The sequence below is a fragment of the Athene noctua genome, chromosome 10 (genome assembly GCF_965140245.1).
Source record: "Athene noctua chromosome 10, bAthNoc1.hap1.1, whole genome shotgun sequence".
In the NCBI taxonomy this organism is placed as follows: domain Eukaryota; kingdom Metazoa; phylum Chordata; class Aves; order Strigiformes; family Strigidae; genus Athene; species Athene noctua.
Window position 1 is genome coordinate 21,042,273 of NC_134046.1, and position 24,120 is coordinate 21,066,392.

The window sequence follows — 24,120 nt, forward strand, 5'->3', positions numbered from 1 at the left end:
TCAGGGAAAATTAATGAGCTCAGGTATCCATAATGACTTGTATATAGCATAGGATATGCCAAATAGTGGTGTAAAATTGCTTTATTTTTCCGTATGTTTCTATTTTACTTGTCTTCAATCATAATTCAAACACCCACTGTGCCAGATAGTAGACTAATGTCTTACCACAATTTTTAAACACTTAGTGGGCATAGGAGAGGGAGAGAATATGAGAACCCTAGGTGATACCACACAGATCACAGATTATTAACGTTTATGGGGAAACAAACAGCGTCGTGACCATGTGTGGTTTTCAGGTAAATAAATATGCTTCAGAAAGTATCCTGTGTTATCACTCCTGGAATTACAGCTTTCAGACATCTTGCTTAATCTATCTGAAGGCAAATTCCAGACAGAATTTTACTGTTCAAACAAATCCTCATGGTCTACTGTAGCACAAGAACACTTGGTCCTCTATTTTATACTACTAGGAAAATTATACCCCAAAGTTTCCAGAAATGCAATACAATATTAAAGGAGCTCCTTTCTGAAAGCAACTACCCAATCAGTTACATACCAGTGATGTGGTATGTGAAGAGCAAAGTAGCCTGCAAACAGCTTAATTACCTGCCTGTTTGCAATTTGTTATTTTCTCCTAATACTTGTATGATTCAAATACTTCCTGCTGTGTACTTTTCCCCCTTTAAGCAGTTGCTTGTAAGTCAAAAGCTTGGCTGTACTGTTTTTTTCCCCAGATATAAATGAAATTGTGATTTGAGAAAGTGCTTTTGAAGCCAGAAAAATTGAATTGTAGATACCACTTTTTTTTTTGTTTTTAAACAGCAAGAACACTGATCTGATTGCTTGGTGTTCCTTCCTCGTGCCCCAGGAATCTCCCTGTTGTCCCTCTCACATGGAGATGTCCCTCCATGATTAACTCTGTCACTCAGCTCAGTTTTCTGACAGCAAAATGAGTGCTGTAGCGGAGTGAGTCATGGCTGCAGAAAGCCATTTCAAGGACAAGCCAAGGGTGTTGAAGGCAGCAGCTTGATGAAGCCAGGATTCAGGACCAGTTCAGCTGTTTTCAGCCTCAAAGAATTCACCTTTTAAGAAGCTGAGGCCTTAGTAGTGAAGCTACTCTCTTAAAATCAACAAAAGCAAAATCTTCAGATGCAGTTTCCTATTGAAATTTTGTATTTAGGTCCTGTGATGCTGCACAAAACAGCATTACATAAAGCACAGCAGATGCAGTCTGGATTCAGGGACAGGGGGAAAGCATGTAACAAAACCAAATGTGGAGTGCCATAGTCTTAAAGATGCAAGGAAGAAGAATTTCCAGGTGAGGGTCTGACATGGAGCCTTGCTAACTGCCTCAGCCTCACAGATTTTAATGTTGAAGAAGACTTTAAAAAAGATTTACAACTCGGCAGTTGCATCTAGTTTCTGTGACCTATGGGTCCTAGCAAGTTGGGGAGAAAGGGTGTCTCTGCCCACAGGGGTGCAAGGAAGGGGGCACCTTAGCACCAAGGGACATGCGGGAGTCGGCTCTGGGCAGCGTGCTCAGACTCTGAACTGTCTCCTTACCCCTGCAGCAAAACTGCTGTTTACTTCAGAAGCAGGATCAAGATCTAAATTAAGTGCTTATAAAGTAAAGTAGTCCTGGAGAAGTCTGCATCTTCAGTGCAGTTGGAAATATGTGATGACAGCATGTATCCAGCTCAGTTTCTTTGATGCCAGGACACCACAGGTGTCAGCACTGGTTACCTGCCTGCACAGGCACGTACAGAATCCTGCTGGAGCTTATACAGCTCTGGCTGAAGCCTGAAGTCCTGTGGCTTTACCATCATTTGCTGCATGATTAGGGTTAGAAGAGTTTGGTGCCATTGATGTGAGCTATGTGTACGGTGAAGTCAGAGGCATTAAGTGCCTAATGCAGCAATGAGGCAGGAGCCAGGTCCTTTGTAGTGAGGGAACTAGTGAATCCCAACAACGAATACACTTTCAATGCATCATTGTTAGAGAAAGTTGCTCTGTGTGGGTTCTGGTTAGATGTTGATTGCATTAGTTACTGTATTTGGTTAGTTATAGAACATGATTGTTAAATAATTTTGCATTTGTAAGATAAAAACATGTTAGGTGGCCTGGATTGGTCGTTCTGCATCAGTTAATGATACCACCTGTCTTCAACCTTTGGCAGAGGAAATATTTCATATTTTACAGATCTAGTGTTTTGATACAGATGAGACTGGCAGTAAGCTATGTGAAGTATTCTTATGCATGTTTTTTTATCAGCCCAGATGATGGTCTTGGTGTGTATCATCCTGACTGCCTGTAAACAAGAGTGTAGTAGACACTTATCTATAAATGAAGAGCCTGTGTTTTTATAGAATTATAACAAATGAACAAACTGGATGAATTAAAGATCATTTTCAAGATCCAGAACCTTTAATCTCAGGTCAGTGTGATCAAATTCAGCATGACTCAGGATTACCATTTCATGGCAAATCAGTCCAGTCCAGAAGTAGGGGGAAAGGTGAGGGGATCAAACATAATTGGTACCCTTGTTGAATGAATTGCTCAGATATCAAGATCTGAATGAAATTGTAATACCTTCTCACTTTTACCAGGCAGGTCTAATAGGTCAGAGTTTGGTAGGTCAGTGTAAAAGGAGCTTGAATTACCCATCCTGGGCTGTATCAGTCCTCTGAGGGTTGACAGGCAGTGAACTTCATATGCACTAAGCTTAATTGCAAATAAAGGCTGTGACACAAACAAAGCTCAGGAAGTTAAAAGATTAATGCTGTTAGTCTTTTTATGTTGTGCAAGCCTGTTTCCATAATAAAAGGAATTGTTCATTTTTCCAGTAAATTCTAAAATCTTGAGGGCACATAAATGGAAAGCGGTATTGGTACTTGGTATTAACAGTCTCACGTAATTCCTTTTGAAGTTTTTTGTTGGCTGCTCTTTTTCATAATCATTAAACAAATAGAGCATTTTCTTAAGATTTTTTAAAGTCTTGCAATATGAGCGGTATTTTGTTTTCTTAAAAGGACTTTTCTTCAAAGTCCATCGTAAGCCTGCAAAGTATGTAGTATTTTATGGCCATCTTCAAAGACATCAATTTTGACAGTATATGGATACTACTACATGCTGATGTCTCAAAATTTTTTGCCTAATTTGTGCTCATGCTTGTCTCTTAAAAAAGCAAGCAAGCAAACAAACAACCCCCCCCACCAAACAGGTGTGTAGCGTTACATAAAAGTTGTGGCCTCAGAGAATATACAATTTCCTTAAAGTGATGAAGAAGTTTCAAGGAGAGAGTGAGGACTATGCTGAGCAGTAGAAACTCAGAGAGGAGAAGGAAGAGCTATCTGATCTTTATCAGGGGCATTGGTTTCTTTGAGATAAAATGAAGAGGACAATAAGGAATGTGGAAAAGGATATAGAGGGAAGATCTGTTAAGATGATCTTCAGGAACAGCAGTAGACATAGGAGGCATATAGGGAGACAAGGAAAAATATAAATATGTTTAACAGAAGGGATACCAGAATAAGGGCAACAGACACACACAAAAAGTCTGCCCTTTAGCATCCTGGATATTTCAGCATGACCATACAGTTCACCTCTGCTTATTGTTTACATAACCTGTAGAAAACAGATGCATACTCAAGATGTCTGCCTGAAAGGAATGACTTCACCCATAGGCCTGTTATTTCAAGGTGTTTGCAGTTTCAATATTCACCAGAATTATTTCATAATATAAAGCATGGTATTAGGTTGTTTAAATTGATAACAGTCTCTAAATATTGCTAAAGCATACTCTGAAAGTGTGTCTGATTTTCTTGTCTTTGTCACTTGTTTAGTGTTAATGTGTGTCATGCTTAAGGGATGTATTAATGAACCTTTTTTTTTTAATCCTGCAATGACAATCCTCTAGGCCCAGTCTCTTCATTAATGAATAATGATGGAACAGACTAGGCAGTTGGGTCACTTTATCCTTTAAGTGCGATGAACAGTCCTGGAGAGAATGCTGCATTGCAGCTATAAGCAAAATGGCTGTACAGATGACAAAATACTTTTGAATCATAGTCTGCATTTCTGGAACATTCTGGGTTTCAGGAAGACTGCCAGTTTCCCAAAACATTTTTTCTTAGGAAAGGATTCTTTTCTTGCTATTTAAGAAAGACTTATTCCAATGCCTTCTGTTTTATGAACTTGGAAACCTGAGCTTCAATAAAATTATAAAGTTATTTATTGTGCTGTGTTCAACAGCCATTGAAAAGGACTTGGGAAGACTTCTGTTTCATAATATTTGTATAGCAGCTGGCTCTGAATGGGCCATGAATTTGGACTGATTTTCCCCAAAACATTTTGTGTGAGGCAGGAACCATACAAGAACAATAAGATGACCAGTTAAGGAACTATGCAAAGAAAACCTTGCTCTCCTACCAAAAGGGAAGTATATGAAAAGCAAGTAAGATTTCCAATTTAAGTTACTAATGGGACAAGCTAACACCTCTAGGTTAAGTCAGGTAAATGTTTTAAATGCTCCTTTTATTGGGGTGAGCATAACTAGGATAATTTCATTTTTTCCCTCTCTTTCAGAGTAAAGGATGTAACTAAGTCCTTAAGTAGTGGTTATCTAAATCTAAGACTCTGTGTTGGACTGCCTAGAATTCTGCTCTGTTTTCATATAAGAGCGTTAGGTTTAGTTGCTTTTCTTTAATATCTTAGCTTTTCTGCTTCATGGTCTTTTTGTTTTTCTTTACTTGTAAGAATTTGCTTCTAATTTGATGAAGTAAATGATTGTGTTCTCTTATTGTGTGATGTGTGGCTTCAGCTCCAAATATGTGTATTTGTGGGATGAGGAGGTACATGTCTCTAGCAGCAGCTTTGAGAAGCTGAGGTGAAAGTGGTCGAAATCAACCCCAGTCTAAGGGATTTACCTATGCTCAGCCTGTGGATTTATTCTGGAACATCTATTCCTGATTAACCATTATGGATTAACTCTTTGTATGGATGTTCTTATTTTGGATTAAGAGTGCCTCTTCCCAGTTGAGCTGGATTAAGCAAAGCAGTGAATTAATCGGCTGGAAGTAAAATGAAGTGGCTAGCACAGTTTAAACATGGGTAACTGCTGTATAAGGAAAATGATTAAAGCCATAAATTGATTAAATGATTTCTAATTTGAGATCTCATTTTAAATAAAATCTTAAGCTTCCACATGTATAGTGAAGATTAATTAATAACTGTAGGAGTAATTTTGGGGGCATTAAGAAAATGTGATTTTTGTTTACTCACTGTAGCTGCCCGAGGATGGTTGTTAATATGAATTTGGTGGTTCTATTATGATACAATATAATATTCTGCTAATGCATCTAACACAAAGTCATAATGTGAGCACACTTCTGCCAGAACTTTGATACAGAATGGCTTTATTACATCATTTTTGCCAAAAGACACACAAAGTTTTCACCTTCTTAAATCATGGTACACAAAATTTAAAAGATGGAAGAAGTGATTGTTAATATAAAGAACACATAGATATTATGAACAAAAAAGTGAAGAGATTTGAATACAAATCCTTTCCCACTTTGTCACCTTGAATAGAGCTTCTTTACAGTTGAGCAATTTTCAGTGGCTTTTTGGATTGCTAGAACTCTATCTCTCATATCTCAAAATTGTTTCCTACTTCTGTCATCAGTGAGAACTGTGTGTTGGATCTGAAGTTGTCTCCTTGCAGGAGTCTCCCAGGATGTGCTCTTCTTGCTTCATGCTTGCTGTTTCTGTCTCATGTCTGTCTCTGCTACCTGGCATTCCCACAGATTTGAGCAGACCAAGATCAGTAGCTGTAGTTATTTGAATACCCCTACCCATCTGAAAGGATTTCCATGTCACTCCAGCAGTAAAATGCAGGTCAGAGTCTCAGTTTTCTACAGAATATACAATGGAAGTTACATATTAAATAAAGAGTGAAAAACAGCCTGGTGAGATACACTATTCATTAGTGGAGAAAAGTTACAAGCAACCCTTGGTAAAGTCTTACCTGTTCTAGAATATTTCTATTAAGATTGGATTTTGCAATTGGGACCAGTTTGGTGTGCATAAAAATATGGTGTCCTGGGCTGCTTCTGACTTGTATTCTTACTACAGCTGGTGACTCACCTTCCTTGGAGTACTTACTTTATAATTTAATTTAGTGTTTGATTTGCACTGGAAAAGAATCTGGAGAACTTCAGTAGTGATTATTGCATTCAGGTTAGGTTAGTAATGTTGAAGGCTAATCAAGGTGATTGACAATATATAAGAGAGAGTCTATTCTTTTGGACTTTTTAGTGAGCTAAATTAGGAGGCGTCTGTAGGTGTTGTGTTTGTTCCTAATGGAGTTCTGCTGCATGTGGGTATAAGAATAAAATAATGCTGTATCCCACAGTACATCTTGGGGTTGCTTTGGTCACGGTTCAGATTTTCTAACAATTAAGAAAATAAAACAGGAGTCAAGAAAACACTGTCACTTTTAACAGTATTTAAAAAAGCATCTCTTGGTATTATCCTATTTTTATTATCTTTATATAAGGCTGAGAACTCTTTTGAGGAATAACATGACATCTGTTCCATTAGTGCCATCATCCCAACTGAAACACTGCTACTGACGGGGAGTCCTCTGCTCTTTTACGCCCAGGCAGCTTTTGTGGACTGAATTAAGTAATTAACAGAAGACTGGAAAGTCTTGAAGATGTTCTTTGCCATCTTTTCTCCACTTATCTAGAAAATGGGGCAATAGGGAGCTTGTTTGACTTGCTAAATTATCAGTGCTTAGTGACTCTAAACTTCGACTGTGTATCTGTGTTCAGTTATATTAGCTGTAATAGTGTTTGTCTTGGCGCCTTTAGATGAAATTTTACAGTTTCTTTCACTTTTATTGTTCCTTCAAGTCTGTGTGGTACTTAAGTCTACAGGAGGGGCAGATGATGATCTAAAGGATGGGGTCCTGCTTGTTTATGAAGAGGATGGAGCAAGGGTGTAATGATGAGTGCAGCAGTGTTACACAGGTAACAGCACAACAGTGTGTGCGCTATGTTAGAGGTTTCAAAGGTCTCATTATTTTAGTGCTCCTGAGCACTGGGTTATAATCCACTGGATGCTCAAAAAGCATCTTATCATCTCCTCACAAGTTAGGCATTGTGGTTTTGAGTGACATCATTGTCACTTGCAGGAGTGATAGTGGCATTTGATGTTGCTTGCAGATGGCATAATGATCATAGCGCTTTGTTTTCTTCGGTGTTCTCACTTTTTTTTTAGATACCTTGAATACTCTCCTGAATATGCAGCAGCCTAAGATACACTATAGCAAATGCTCTGCCTCTTGGAAAGGCAGAGCTTGAAGTGAGTACAGTTGCTGTGTAGCTGACAAGTTGATATTACTCACAGGAAAAGCAGATGACACTGACAAAGATAGCAGTGAAATTAAGAAGAGTTGCCAAGTAGCAGCACTTGAAGGTAACACCTCAGAAAAATGCACCTCATTGCTATCTGGTTTATTTGTGAGGTTTTTTCTTAAGTGAGGGTGGGAAAGAATCATGCTATGGAAGCAGACTCGGCAAAGTGGTTTTTGGTATTTTCATTTTGACTCCCTTATGGACGTCACAACAATGTGTCTCTTTCTTTGGAATATAAGATTTCTTCTTATGATATTTATTTTAATGTAAAAGATTAAAACATCTATATGAGGAATTAGCTACCTTAACCTACAAATTCCTGGCCTTGTCTAAAAAAACCCCTCTTTTCCATGCTGCTGTTCTTATGAGAGCATATGTTGTTATGCTATGTTACTTTTAACAGTTCCAATAGACTTCTTCAAATAAATATGATCTGTAGACCCTTGGAGCTCTTTATACTAAAGAAACTGTGGTGACTGCAGTGACAAATAATAATAGGAAAGACTCTTCATATAAAAAGAGAGATCCATGGGAGTTTCAGGATACTGCATAAAAGCCTCACACTGTACTCTCTTGGAAGTCTGTGTAATGTGCCTTTGGCTGCGTAATGTCTTCCCCTCTCAGGCCATCCTTTCCTGGTTGCACATGCTTTATTCCTTGGGCATTTGCTTTCCCAGATTACTGTGACTGCCATCCTGAGTGGGCATGTTCTATAGAACTGCACAGAAAATCATGAGAATTTTAGGCCACATCAGCCTGAAAGTACATTATAGTGTGGAGAAGCCAGCTGAGGCTCTCCTAAGTATGTATTCAGCTGTACTGAATTTCAGTCAGATGGCCTCAGTTTCTGGGACATTTCATTGACATGTATGTCCTTTGAATGTAATGTTTTACTTGCAGAACTTCAAGTGACGTGAAGTTGTACTGTAATATGAAAGGGGAGAAATTGAAGTCTTTTTATCACCTATGGACTGTAGACACTGCGGCAGCTAATTTTGTAATTGTGGATTTCTTTGTTGTGGTGTTACTCAGCAGCAGGGGTCCCCAGGTCCCCCAAAATCAGTGTCACTGGTCACGCTCACTTTCCACTGACACTAAGTATAGGCCTGTGCACAGGTCACAGGTGGACATGCGGCTCCATCCTTTTTTTCCTCCCCCTTCGGCTAGGAGAGGATCCTGTGCATAGACACCACTTGCCCACTGCTAACGCTGGTCCTGCTGGTGGATCGATCAGTGGTGGTTACCAGTTGGGCTGCACTTACTCCAGGGCTTAGAGGAGCCTGCACACACGTGGCTCCCAGCTGGCAGATGCTTCCATGCAGGCACACACTTGAGCCATATAATCAGAACCTCCCTATGGACCGTGACTGATGGTAGTGTTTCTGTTGGGGGACTTGCATTTCCCCAGGCTGCGCTGTATCCACACAGACAGGCAGAAGCTGCTTCTGTAACAACCAGAGCAGTTTGCTTGTCAGCAGCACTCCTCAAACTGTGGTTTGGGAACAGAGAATCACAGATTGATTTCAGGGTCTTTTTTCCCTCTGCATCCCCTGTGGTTGCTGTTAGCAATACATGTGAAGTGGTGAATTTTTTTGTAGGGTCCGGTGAGAGTGATGGTAAGTGGTTATGAAGGTGTGTTAATTAAGGAAGACTTTACACTTTAACTTTATTATGTGCTCATTTATTGTTCTTTTTCTTGGCTGAGGCCTTGGATCTCCTCCATTAAACTTACACAGTTGCTCTTTGCCACTACCTGATTCATATGTTAGTGCTTTTCAAGTCTGATCCTACAGAATAGCTAGTGAGTGTGTCTTAAGCTGTAGTCAGGGATGCTTGATATGATTTAAACATTGAAGGCAAGAAAAGCTTTCACATTATCTGGAACGATCATATTATAAGTCAGCATGTATTGTAACAGCATGTTTTTGATACTGTTTCCCTCATACTCTCTGTCAACTTCATTGAAATGCTCCCATTTTATATGTCTTACGTTTCAATAGGAAATCAGAGCTTTGTGGGTAAGACATAAGTCTGTGCAGAGGGTATTTGTACAGTCTGCTCTAAATCATAATGTTACCTCTGTGGGAGTGAAATCCTAGCTTTGTTTAAATAACCAAAAAAAGACATTTGAAGAAACTGTCTCAAAGCTTTGACAAGGCAAAGGGGGGGTGGTGGAAAGAAATTATTACATTCCCCTGTTCCCTCTCAGTTTCTTCCAAAAAGCCCAAATACTAGTAAACTGCTGAGGGTATGTGATGCTGAACAAACCTGCAGTACCCAGCATCTGTGTGGTATCCCACTGGCTTGGGGTTGGTTGGCTTAGCTGCAGTAAGGGCCTTCCAGAACTTTTAAGCTAACTGTCTCTTAGTGCTAGGTGAAGATCTGCACTGTTACTCCACTGTTTTTTATATATAATGTAACAAGGAATTTATAATGACTTTTTTATCATTTGGTTGCTAATGGGGGGGGAGCTGGATTGTGGATATACATATACTACATTATTAGTATTTCTTAGTATTTATTAGTATTGCTGCCCTCAATCTGTAATGACTTTATTGTACTTGATACTGCATCAAGATAGAAGAAAAGAAAAACATTTCCAGGAGCCTGTGTATACCAGATGAGACATATGTAAATGGTGTAATGATTACTGGGTGCAGTAAGAGCTGAAGAAATGGTTTCTGCTGGGATGATTATCGTCCCTCTCAACAGCCATACTCCCACTGACAGCAGTACATTTCTAAAAAAGAAACCCTAATTCCTCTTTCTTCATACTGGACCTTCAGCTCTCATTGAATGCTGTTACCAGCCTTTGCAGAAAGCTTTTTATTGTCTGTTTAGGCAACAAAAATAATAGTCATCTGTTACAATGCATATCTTGCCTTTAATATTTAATGTTTCATCTGTTGCCTTGATATTGGCTCATGGTTATGCACTTGCACGTAAGTCCAGTCATTAGATTATTACAAAACTGTAGCACGTCTTTCAGGGACTGGCTTTTTTCTAGGCTACGTTATAGTCACTATCAGGAACCATTTTGGGTTCTGCTGTTATTAGTCATCTTATGTAAATTACTTGTTCCTGGTTCATAGCTTCTTTTCAGAGAATTTTTACTTTAAAAAGAAATAAGAACAAGATAGAAGAAATAAAGCCAAAATGGCTAGATGGGGAAATGAATGAAACGTGTCATGGAGCATTCAGTGCTGCTTGGCAGTAGTAAATCCTGCATGACATCTTGCAGCCGAGTGTAAATCAGGAATCCCAGGAGATGTATTTCCTCCCCTGAATTGCCACCAAACTGTCTGGGGCAAGAACTTCAGCATTTTGCTGCCTCATAAAATTGGGATTAAGTTGCTGGTGCATTTCTATAGCTAGAAAGAGATTGAGAGATAGAAACTCATTGTAGAAATGCAAGTTGTTATGTATCTTCCTAACATCTGCATTTGATGCATCAGTCTATGAGAAAGAACGTTAAGCTCTTCAGTTACTTTATTTTTAAAGAAGTCGTGGATTTAGAGATGTATTTACATACTTTGTGTGCCTTGAGTGATTGTTTTGATTGCAGCCTATAACAGGGAAGGTTTATGCGGGGGTTTTTGTAGTCACTTTGATGCTTTTCCAGATGAGTGGTCTTGTAACTGCAGGGTGACAGCTGAAGTGGTGGCAGAACTCAAGAAGGCAGAACATGGGGACTTGGCCAGTTGTTGCTGTTAGATGTGAAGACGGAGGATGATTAATGAGGAGATGGAGAGGGAGTTAATTCATTTCCTGGTTCTGCCACTTCTGTGCCCATCTTTTCTGTATGTTGGCTGTTTAGAACTACCTGTAAAGCATTTGACTTGAGGTTCTAAATCCTGCAAGGGTCTGCTGGCAGAACTGACAGATGGACTTATAGAAATAGTAGCACCGGCAGTGTAAAGCTTACAGGACATGTACTAGATGATTTGTAATTCCAAAGGCTTTAGGGTTTTGGACAAGTTTCTAAAAATTTTTGTAAGCAAATGTAAGCAAGTGATATTAATGAAAACAGGTAATGACATTCATTACACTTTACAGGCAGCTTTGTTGTTCTGAGATTAGAAGGAAAGTATTATTGAGGTTCATTCACTACTGAAATTCAAATTCAGCTTGCTGAAACTAGTAAATGTTCTCATTAAATACTCTCCTACTGATGAACTGGATTCTCTCACTGATTTTATTTGAATATGACCTAAACAGAATTTCAATGTACTGCATCCAGAATTTTTTCAAACAACATATGTGATACAACTGGGAGGTCACCGAGGCATCCATCCTAGCTGTGAATATTTTCACTTTGTGTTTCACATCTTTGGTGTGTGTTTTAGTTTGAAAAATAACCATCTTGTGTCAGTAAAACAGGTAGTTTAGTGCAGTGTATGTTTTTGTGGCATATCTGGTACCAAAGCAGGTGTTTGTTTTACTTTAAGCAAATGTCATGAAGAGTTAATGACCTAATGAAGACTGTTGTTGGGTTACATCAGTGTGCTTGATGACATCATTATACATAAGGGACAAAAATAGACCTTCCTCAGCATTTGATCAAAACCATACAGTAATCACAGTTTACTGTGGATGTTTCCTTGCCTTCCCCAATTTCTTAAGTAGGGACAGTTTCCTAAGGCAGATCTCAGAAACTAGATCTGTTTGCTACTAGTTACTACTATGTTATTCATTTGAATGGAAAATTTGTCTTTTTCAGCTCTTCCAGCCACTAGAGAGATAATACTTCTTAGATTCAAGTGGAAGAAGTGAAAGAAAAAAAGGACTGCTGTCACTTCTAGCTTTTTCAAGAGAGAAAAAGCAAAATCATGCACAGAAATTTGCTTCCAAAGCCAGAGAGTAAAATCCCACTCAAAAATGTTGAATGAGATTGTGGGTATGAATATTCTATGTTGCAACAGAAGTAACTGGGCTAATATTTCTAACTTATGTTATGAAGTTATGAGAATTTACATGAGAGCTACAGAAGCTGGTGGGCCTTGGCAAGTTAGACTAAAGCACTATGTAGCAGTAGTAATGGCAGGGATTGTTTCATAGTTAAGTGTAAAATAAATGGAATTGGTGAAATGAGACAAAGGAAATAATTATTGGGGTGATACTTTGTAGTGTTTTACTTACTAGTTTCTGTGAAGACCTAGGTAACGTGATGCTAGGAATGCTTATCATTTGAGAAGAGTTTGAGACTAGGGTGATAGGAACTCATGAGATAAAATATAGGTCTCTGTTCCCATAGGAAGAATTCATGCATGTCATACATAATTGTCATTAGGGTTCACTAGCCAGAATAGTTGGTTTACCTCTGTGTGTTAATTTAAAGAGCAGTTCAGCATCACTGTGAAGCCTTTACTTTCTAGCTGAACAATTTTTTTTTGCATTTGAAGTTACATGTGCTGTGATTTTTAAATTATGTTGTTTACAGTTTTTGCTGTTTGGAATTTTTACCTACTTTTCTGGATGCATCGGAAAATGTACAGAAGAAAGTTAGTAACTAATGAACAGTTTATTTGCACAATTAGTGCAAATGTAAATTCTCTGTTATTCCTCTCATAATTTAAGCAAATGTGAAGCATTCTTTTTAAAGTTTTGTGGGTTTTTTCAAATTGCTGCTTTAGTAGTGTTGTGCTTTTGCTGTTTTTGCAGCATTAAATTCATTCTCTGTTTGTCATGCTCCATTTGGTTGCAGTGGAGAAGACTGTCAGAGAAATACAATTTTCCAGGAAGCATTAATTGAAATTATGGTTTTATATTCAGCATGAAGTAACTGACAGATGTTGATAATAAACAGAGAAAATTCATTAAGTTGCATTTCTCACCTTTTAATCTTTTTCTCCCTCCAAAAAAGCAATTAATTTAATATACTGCACAACATTGTAGAAAATGTTTTCTATACAATCACTTTAACTCTCTCACAAATTTCGAATGGATCTGGGGGAAATTTTTTAGAAACTGACACCTTAAGAAATTATTCAAGTACTGGAAGCGTCAGTAATAAATTTTCACATATTTTTAAATCTGTGTGTACTATTTATATAGAAATTTAAGCCAAATCTGCATAATCATTCTAAAATATTTGGGTCAAGCAAAGAAGTATTGCACAGCTTTGACATAGAAAAAGACTTTAAAAAATTCATGCTTTTGTGGACAAATGAACATAAAACCAGCCTGTTTGTGGCTTATTGTCATACAGAATATAAGATGGAAGGCTGCTATTTTTGCCAGTAACACATGAAGTCTGGAGTTGTATTGAACTGGTATTTCCATTAATTTTTGTTAGTCCCCACTGGTTCTTTTTCACTTTCTTAGATGTTTTATATTTTCATATAGAAATGATATTTCAAATTACTTTTATTTACAGTACTCTTTCATTATTGTCACAGGATTCAATACTTGAAGGACAAGTAAGAAATGAAAAAAAATTCCCAAACAGTAAAAAAGTTAGTATGTTAGTATCTGTAATATGAAAAAAAATCCCCACATTAAAAAAATCTAGCAGCAGGAAAGCCATCTCCTGGTTAAAAGTACTGGTGAGGACAGATGTCCACTTCCAGATCTTGCTGTGCTAATAGACATTTTCACCATCTGTACTGCCTGTCAGTGTGCACTAGCTGGGAAGCAGCATCCCGCAGATCTGCCAGTACAATGAAAAGTGGGAGTGACCTCTAATCCTCTGCAAGCAACTCAGGTTTGCTCAGACACCTTTAGGACTACTTAAAATAAGGTTTATGAATAAAGCAGATTTTTTTTTAAAAGTAAGGATTGTCCCCCTTATACCTTCTGGTGACAATAGCATGGAGAATTTATGGAAGCTTTTGCAAAATAAACATATAGCCTCAGATGCTCAATCTCATTTCCCTTAGGTGTATCTCTTTGTATAGCTTTGGCTTCTCTATGTATTTTGTTGCCCCTTGCTCACCTTATCTCTACAGTAATGCTTAGAACTGTTACGGTATGATTTCATCAATTGATCTGTAAATTTCTTCAGTCTCTCTCTTGCAATATAGGAGTTTGTTAATTTCTGGCATTCAGTAGGAGGAAAAAAAAAAAACTAAACAAAATTTTGCTGAAGGGGTTTTTTTGAATGATGGCTAGATCTCAGGAGAAGGGAAACCTTTTTGTTTTAACTGAACATTGAATTTATTTTCAAGTATTTCTAGAAGTTTTACAAGAAAATAAATTTCATAATTAAAGGTAAGGTTTTTTTGGTGGGACTTGGTGAGGAATTTCACCAAGACATAGATCCATAGAAAAGAATAAAATCACCCTTGTCTATTTATGGGTCTGTTTTGCCAATTATCAGGCCTAGCATAAAGGACACAGCCAGCATAAAGATGAACCAATAACCAAATTGTATTTGATACAAAAGGGTTAGAACATGGATGAGCGCTGGGGGTACAAACAAGTCAGATTATACATAATTGACATCAATCCCACTGACCCCAACAATGACACCACATGACCAACAATGGGTGGAATAAACGGTGACACACAGTCTCCCATAGAAGGGACGGGAGACAACCGAGTCAACAAGCCAAACACATCAGACCAAGGAAGCCACACACTGAATCTCTACACAGCCCGCATTTACAAAAGCCAGAGCTGACTGGAGCCCAGTCCCAGGGAGGCGGGAGGTCCTTCCCCAACAGGGAACTCTGCACAGGGCATCCCCCCTCACACACAGACACTGCCCCTCCTGCAAGGGGTCCCAGCTTTATCCCTCAGTGGGACACCTGACCTTTGTTACTGACTGCGGGACCCCTGGGGCTCCTTTACCCAACGGCTCTGTCTGCCAGGCCGGCCCACCCTGGGGGGAAGCCTGAAGGGAAACTCACCCCCCCTTTGGGAAGGGCTGTGGGAATCACCTTAACTTGGGGCTTGAAACCCCAGCATTTCAGGGTCTTAAGGAAGATAATATTTATTATGAAAAATGAAAGAATACCATTAAATAAAATTTATGTCTAAATTCCAATGTAGGTTACTCAGACTATAGTCTGGAAGATAATGGTGACCATAGATGGTTTAAATGAATTCTAGTTCTCAGCCTTACAGTGTCTAAATGAATGATTTTTGTCTTAGAGGAAAAGCAGCTCTTTGAGTATCTCTTTTGCTTTAGAGGCTTCTCTGTATGTGTGTGTATTTATATGTGCATTATAATCAGTAACATAGGACAGGATATCTATAATTTTTATGTCCTCCTGACTGTAAAGTATATAGTGTAATTTCAAAGTCATGAATTCCTTGTGTCTAGGTAAATATAATTAGGATTGTTGAAAAATACTGCAGCTTTTTCCTGTACTATTTCAGCCATCCCTTCCATGCTGTTGAGTACCTGGTCATCTGCTTACCTGCTGGAGCTGGCCCACCACTGTGCATGTATGTTCTGTGTTGGAAAACAGGCGGTTCTCAGACATCCCTTTCTACTACTTTCCAATGTGCTTTCCATTTTTTTCTGTTTTAGAGCTTTGTATTGCCACTTGTAGATGCATTATATGAACATTCCTGCCAGAAATCCCTGCCACTATCAATGCTGTCCATGTACTTTGCCCTTCATGTATGAAGTCACGGCTGTAACTGGAGTAGGTTGTGGTTTGGAGGCCTAGTACAAATTGTGCTTGCCTATTTTAGTGAAAATTCTTCCTTGTATTGAAGGGTTTTGCAGCTCTCTGAAAGCTAATCAAACTGCGTTCGTTGTGTCTCTGCTGAAGGCTTGTGCCTATGTCAGGTCCTGTCAGTAGTGAGCGACTCCGCTGATCTCTCACATGTGTTGCGGTGATCTGCGCTGGTTCACAAAAGGGCAATGACACAAATGGCTCATAGCCTGCAATTCGTATTCCATAGGGGAAGGCGTTTACCCCATGTTGGAAGCTGTCTGGGAACTCATGGAGGAGTGGAGTGGTTTGACATGTTACGTTTGAATCACGGAGAATAACGTAGACACACTTCATAATGGCTGGAACCTGTCTGTTACAGTGTCACTAAGCACTAGGTACTGAAAATTAAATGAAGTGAGGTAATAATAACTACAGCATGCTTTTATCTGGGGAAAAGGATAGTATTTCTTAGAAGCTGAAGGTGAAATGAAAGTTTGATGAGTTAACCAAGAGCCAGAAGCTACACAACAGCTGTAATTATATACCTTAAGTGAAAGGTGAGTCAACATCTTTGCCTGTATTGTGGCAGGATTGATACATTCAGAAAAGCATCGCTTATGTTCTGAGGAAGTTACGCTTGGGCCTGGTGCTTTCATCCAGGAGGTGACTTACTGGCATGGGCGTGCTGCCGGGAACAGTTGCAACAGTCTTGAATGAACGAGACATGAAGCTGAGTGCCATTAGCACAGTAGGATCCTGACGGGTTTTGCTTGACATCGTGAAGGTGCTGTTAATGGGGCTTTCCATTCCTTGAGTACCCCGTGGTGATATGCTGGTGGTGATATGGGGGAGGCAAGGACTTACCCTAAACTGTGTGAGGCGAGGAATCCTTACAGTGTGGCATCGATCATTTCCTCTGGCTCTCCTGCAGACACCTTTGGATTCCTCCGAGATCAGCTCTCCATTTAAGTATTTTCATTGTGTCATGTTAGGGTGGATAAGCATGAATAACTTCATGTTGTTGATCACATTCAAAACCTACAGTTTACTAAACTTTCCAACTGATACCAAATATTATTTAGCAGATATGTAACCACTTATTTTATTGCAGTTCTTTATGCTACTGAGAGTGGTATGCAGGCACAGTTATTCTGCCCTAAACTTGCAAGGTTTTTTTCCCAAAAAGGCGCTAAATATGCATACATTAATATAATTTTAAAAATAGGAAAAAAGCACCTAAGTGGGCTGTTCCGCATAACCACACATTCTTACACTGTATCCTTAAATTAAAATTTTCTCAAGTTGAAGTGTCATGCAAAATGCATGAATTTTTATAACGATTTAAGGAACCATATTGTTTCCTTGTTACTTTTTTTGCATATATAGCCCCACTTTGGCTCTCTTTTTTCACTTAACACAGATTTGATGCAGCTCATTCCAGTGATTGTGTGGCAGTATATATGCAGCAAGAGAGGTTGCTTTGAAATAGGACAAGACATGCTCTATTGATTTACACTTTGAGGTCATCAGCCTGAGGTCAGAACAAAGATACATATGCTGCTTCTACTCATATTTACCAGAAGCTGCCAACAGCTATTCCAACTTCATCCGAAATATAATTTATTTGTGTTTATGATCTATTTTCAGAAGTCATTGCTTACATATAGGTATGTATCAATATGCATAGGTCTTATTAAAGTAAACCCCCTAATTCAAAGATTTATGATTAAAACTAGCAGGAATTAGTACTAGAGTCTGTAAGGATTCTGTTCAGAACTTGAGGACAAATCGTATTGCAAAAGTGAAATTTAAGTGGAATATCTACCTATTTGTTAGTATGCCATAGGTGGTACAGCTTGTAGTTGTTCTTGGAGAAATAATTTATAGGTATGCAGATATAAGTGAGCATTTTCTATTTTACTGCAATTTTAATTTATTTTATTTTATTTTATTTACAGGATTAGCTGGCACTGCTGCAGACCTAGAAAAAAGAAAGCTTATTTTTGGAAAAAATTTTATACCTCCAAAGAAGCCAAAAACATTCTTACAGCTAGTCTGGGAAGCGTTGCAGGATGTGACTCTTATAATCTTGGAAATTGCAGCCATCATATCTTTGGGGCTTTCGTTTTATCAGCCACCTGGAGAAGGGAATGAAGGTAAAAACTTTTTATAGAAGTTATTTATATAAGTTTAAGTAAAACCAGTCCTGCATCTCAAACTGATTCTATCCCCACCCTCTGGAAGGTCGCTAACAGGAAATTTCCATGTGATTTGTGCCTATTACCATTACAAATGGTACTGACATATTTTTTGTGTGCTTGACATTTCTTCATGCTGAACCTTGTGACATATGCTAAACGAGTTAAAGAAAAATCATAATATTCTTATAAAACTGACGTATTTTTGTGTCTGTTTTCACCTTTGAGTTTGTGTTTGATGTTTATTCATCTTAGATGGTTGTTTCCTGCATTATAGGGGATAAATATGTAATTGCTTATATAGCTAATGTATCCTATCTACATGTGCATGGACAAGTCTTCAGCTAGTTTATACCAGCTGAAGGCTTGAAATTAGTGAAATTCACGCATTTCAGTATTTTTAGTGGTACAGCTAAGGCTAGTGAGCCTGGCTCACAAGGGAGTATTAGGGGCAAAGTCATGTTACTTATAAACTATATATTGCAGAATCCTTCTGTGATATCTGTAGAGAGTTTTAACACCCGTCCTGCCTCCCTGCCCCTCTCCTTTTTTCCCCCCTTTGGAAAGTACTCTTGAATTCACATGCTTAAAATATTCTTCTACATAAATGCAAGATTTCCATTTCTGGCAACTGATCCAGATTTTTTTTTTTTCCCCTGCTCTCTCATAGACTTATAAAGCCGGATAAATATGCTGTGTGAAATGACGTGAATAGCTTGGCGAATGTATGAAGAATGTCTTCCTCTAAATATAGCTTTGAAATGCTTTTTACATTCGCTTCAGTTTCCTTTGGCTACTTTCCTTGAAGACCCTTCCTTCTTCCTTATCCATTCACAAGCAGAATAAGCACGTAGCTATCCATAGCTCTTGTATCATATTTATGATTCTTTAATTATATATATATAATCAGGAATCTTTTGTTTCTTTATCACTGAATTTTGAATACATGACTATTGATTCAGCAGGTGTCTGATTTAGGCATGAAAATAAAGGAGTCATTTGGTCTTTAACTGAAGAAAATATTATTTACTGTTATTAGCTCATATAGTTGGACATAGAATATCTTGGGGACGTTGTAAACCATGAATGATGCTTTACAAAATTAGAATTTAGATCTGCAAACTTTTTTCTTAGGCATAAGTGTGCAGGCTACTCTATTTTTTTTAATTTGTTTGGTGGGAAAGGAATTTTGAAAATAGGATTGTTACAGGTTTTAGAAAGAGGGGAGTTGTGTCATCAGATGATGTTTTTGTTTGGTTTTTTTTTTCCAAATTGTTATTCTCATTATTTTGATACTGCATTTGAAATGTTTCTTTTCCCATGGGAAGGTACGACAGACACATCTGAGACAGTCTGAAAAGCTCAGCAACACAGCCTGGGAAAAAGTGTTGGTGTTTTCCCACAGCACAGTGTTTTATTCAGTGGTCACTCTTTTCCTTATGTTTTTAAAATTGTTTTCCTGGAAGGTTTTGCCATGTTTTACACAGGGAGAATAAATAAAGTTAGTGAATATCTTTTAATCCAGCATTCTGAACACATCATAAAGGTCCTTTACTTTTTTTTTTTAAAAAAAGGCTTTCTTTGAGCAGTTATGTAAATGTGGGAGATTCATTTTAAAATTAGTACGTTATAAACTGTTGCCAAGGATACCTATAGTTTATTGGTAGATGTCCTTTTTAAAAAGTCCTAAACATTGAAAAACCGATATATTAAGCTTGACTATACCACACTGGTGACGTGGGGTGTAGTCATAATTGAAATTCATTTAATGTTTCTGCATAAACTTTGCTAACCAATTATGAAATAAAAGTATATGTAGACTAATGTTGAGTAAAATTTTATAGTATATAATACAGCCAAGTTTTTTGAATTCTAGTTTTTTTCTTGCTTTTCAAAATTAAATGCATTTTCATTTTGAAAATGAGTCAACAAGACTGTTCTCCTTCCCATGCTGATTTGCCCAGTCATCACTGCTAATTACGTGAGTTCATCAACTTCCTATCATCTACATGGACCTTTCAGCGTCTAAAAACAATTGTAGACATAAATTCAATATGGCTGCAACGTAAAAGTCTTAAAAAAAAAAAAAAAAAAGTATAAAAGGCGAAACCTTTATGAGCAGACAGGTGTGAGACCCTGTTGGTAAGTGGGATGGCAAGGGGAGATGATTGAGAAAAGCCGGTTTCCACACAGGTTCATGGACAATGTAGTGACGCTGTATTTTTCTTACCACAGTGAAGTTTGTACTGTGAATTGGCTTCACGTTGCAGGGAAATTGTGCTGGTTTCTTTGGTCATGTCTACAAGCGCCTGTGATGATTTTATGCTTTTTCAATGCCTTTGAGGTCTGTGACTAGAACAGGGTGGCGAACAGAGCGTGAGCCTTTCTGTGGGAGACAGAACTATGTGAAAGTGGATGTTTCCACGGAAATAACGTTGTCAATGACAGAAACATTAACATTAGCCAGATGCGCTTTTTTTTCCCCTTTGCTCAGAAAGATCTTGGTCTATCTTCAGAAGCTTGAATTAGAAGTCTGGCCAGGGAGTTGTAGCTGATGCCAGAAAAGATAATATGTTTTGGGAAATACCAGAGAAGGGTTTGGACAGGCTGGAGTCTACAATGAGAGCTGGATAACTTTTACTTTCTATTATTGTTAAATACACAGAGAGACGTGAATAAGAGCTGACAGAGGTGTGGTGCAAATTCATTACCAGCCACCAAGGGGAGGTGGAAGAGCACCAGAAAAAGCCAGTGGAAAAGCAAGGCTGTGATTTGATTTAGCCTCTTCAGTCTCTACTGGGAGTGGAGCCTTGTGGATACTCCTCAGTCGCAAGGAGCAGTTGTGCAGTGCTCACTCACACCCACCGGGACTGAGACGCTGGCTGTGGCGGGGCTGTGCCAGGCTCTTCCCTCAGCCCCGTGCCTCGCAGCAGTGGGGAGGGAGTGTTAAGACAGGAGGGAAAAACTGAATTTCTCTCATGCTGGACATTATGTTATTCAGCATTTTTAAAAGAAATACTAACTCTGCATGAAAGCTCAAATAAGAAAGGGATAATGGAGGTAAAATTTTACAGAATTCTAAAACTGGCCATTCTTTCAGCACTTTTGATTGACACAATACTGCCTTGCAGTATTTCATTTGCTTATTGCTTATGTCTAAATTGAAAAGTTGTGATGTCTATAAGTGACAGCCTTTCCTTGTGGGAATAAGGGATAATAACATGAAAATAAGAGATTTTAAGACACAGTGTCAGGGAAACATCACCCTGAGTATTTTTTTAATTGAGCTTACTTATACACCACCTTTATATCGAATATATTTATACCTGCCTTTAACATATCCTAAAGTTTTATCTACCAATGACCTTACTAGTTAATAAATAACTTGAAGTAATCTTTATTTTTTAGAATTGGTACAACTCTTTCTTTTTGGACGCTTGAAACCTACTTTAATTTTTGAAGCTCTAGCAGAACTAGCATTTAACTGGTTTCTGCCATTTAAATGTTTTTCTCCTGAGGCTTTTGAAGGAGGAATGCATGACAAAATACACACATCTAAAAAATATTAGAGTGCATGAGTTGTTTCAGGAACCTTGTCTAAGGGTATAGTCTAATGTATGTAAGTTGGTGCATTTTGCTGTATTAGGCAGTTACAAGCTTAAAAGTTCATTTTCTTTGTGTATTTCTAGACTGGCTATTATTTCTCATTTTAAGCTATGAGTGTTGGTACATTGCCAAATTTAAGCCCTTTGACTGTAGCATAATTGCATTTCCAAATATCTGTAACACTGTTTGGTATTATCTTGAGAGAAGTCGATAGATTATTATCTGGTGAGTTGCATTCAGTTACGCTCTTGGAAACAGCTGACGTTTCTGTGGGTTTGAAGTATCAGTAGTGACATTCCTCAACCAATCTTAACTGGAAGTAGTAGTAATCTGTTCTTGGTAATACATGAAGTTTTTGTTCTACTACAATTCTTCATTTAAGGTATGGATGAACCTTGGAAAATGTGATTTCATTTTCTGCTGCAATCACAAAATCTGATCTACATGAATTACTAGGTAATAGTGTAGTTTTAATGCTTCTCCAGAAGTCGCTTTAGTTCCTGTATTTCATATTTCTTAGCAAGAGTGAAAGTTTCAAGAATTTTGTTCTCAGAAGCTATGCTAGAGTTGTTTTTATGATCTGCTTTGCATTCCCTTTTACCATCTGACAGGCCATTAGGAGCAATTGAGAATTTCTGCATAAATTATTGTCAGCCCTGTGGCAATTACTGCTCTCATTACTGATCCACACAGAATCATTTTTCCACTCTTTCAAAAAAGTGCAAAACTGCTGCTGTCTTTTAGCAAATGTATTTTGAGAGAAAATTCCCGGTGCAGATGTAGTTTCTACTACAGTGATGATCACACAGGGGTGCGACTTATGCAAGTTAAAAATACGTTGTTCCTCAGAACAAAATCCTTCTGCGTCCTGGGTTAATAGATTGCGGACTGTTCCCTGAACAGAATAGTGAACCTATGGTATGAAGAGGATTCAACGAATATATGGGATCCTGGCTTCATTTTTTGAAGGTATATTAGAGTTAGTCCAGTACTAAATTTGAAATATTTGTATTTGTATATCAGTGTGTGTTGAAATCTTTTGTATACAGTCTGTTTTTAAAGACATATGAATAGAAAGAGCTGCTTCATGGGTTAGCCTTCCCCTTAGTCATGCAACAAGTTAATGAACAGGAAAAATTAGAGAAACAGAACATGGTCCCCTGAAATTTGGTCCTCCCAAGGCACTTGCACTAAGCTGTTGGTGGCATTGATGTGCAGGTGCTGCTTGGGGCTGTGGCTGCTGTGCTTGCTGGCCTCTCGTGGCTTAGTTTCCTTACAAGAGAGTGTGTTTCCCAGGGTTCACCACTCAGCTGTTTCCTTATCATTCCTATAATGGGCCACATTGCTTGGTCAAGTTGGAGATTGAAATCAGAAAGGTTATCTGTATAGTTGGAGAGAAGATACAGCTGATCCACAGCTCCCATGAGGACAGTTGCTTATCTTTTTTCTGTGCCAAGCCTCACTGTTGAAGTAGTACTCACTTGTACTCATGGTACTACTGTTCCGCGCATATCTAGCAAATGTTATGCTCCTTATATATGAACCTGAGCAAGTACACGTGTATGGATTGAACGGACAGCAGGCCACAGTCAGACACGGAAATGTGAGGAGGCAACATGTCATCAATGCTGGGTTCACTGTATAGCTGTGAAGGTCTTCACTACAGAAACAAAAGCAGTCATGTGATGGTTAGATAAAAAACTATGTAAAAATTAGTTTGAGAGGAAAAAAACCAACCCAACAAACAACTTACCCCCTACCTTGTCCAGATCTATTGCTTGGGATTTGAAATGCGTGCTGTTTTCATCTTCTCCCAGGTTACTGCCTATGAAGATACGACTCAAAATATGTCTCTTGACATTTCATCATTTTGAGCAAGTCTGTAGAAATAAGTCACAGTGGGAAGGATTTGACCAGCCATTAGTGCAGGTATCTGTGGAAGGAAGTGAAAACAAGTAAAAATTTCATTCATATATATATATAGAATGTATTTTTAAAAGAATATATATATATATATATAATATATATATAAAGCATCTGGCAACAAACTTCTCTTTCTTAGGAGTGAAAGTGCTGAATTTAATACCAACTAGTGTGAATTTCTGTCCAGTTTTTAGTCTGTATTGGTGTACAATTTAAAAAAAATACTTCTGTTGATTTGGGTCAGTCCAATCCTCCTCCTTGCAAGTTCCCTACCCTTGATGCAAATTCTGCTGGAGCAGACTGGCTGCAATATGCTGTCTGCTGGGTTTCAGCTAGACTAGAGTACAATGTTGTGTTGTAAAGATA

At 38.2% G+C, this 24,120-nt stretch overlaps 1 protein-coding gene across 8 annotated transcripts in view; it reads left to right on the top strand.

The window, feature by feature from the left end:
• The window catches only part of ATP2B2 (ATPase plasma membrane Ca2+ transporting 2), a 252,940-nt gene that overhangs the window by 101,184 nt on the left and 127,636 nt on the right, over nucleotides 1–24,120 (top strand). For all 8 annotated transcript variants that reach the window (XM_074914647.1, XM_074914648.1, XM_074914649.1 and 5 more), the window contains exon 3: nucleotides 17,986–18,183. In XM_074914647.1, the coding sequence (XP_074770748.1) occupies nucleotides 17,986–18,183 (198 nt within the window). The remainder of the gene's footprint in view (nucleotides 1–17,985; nucleotides 18,184–24,120) is intronic.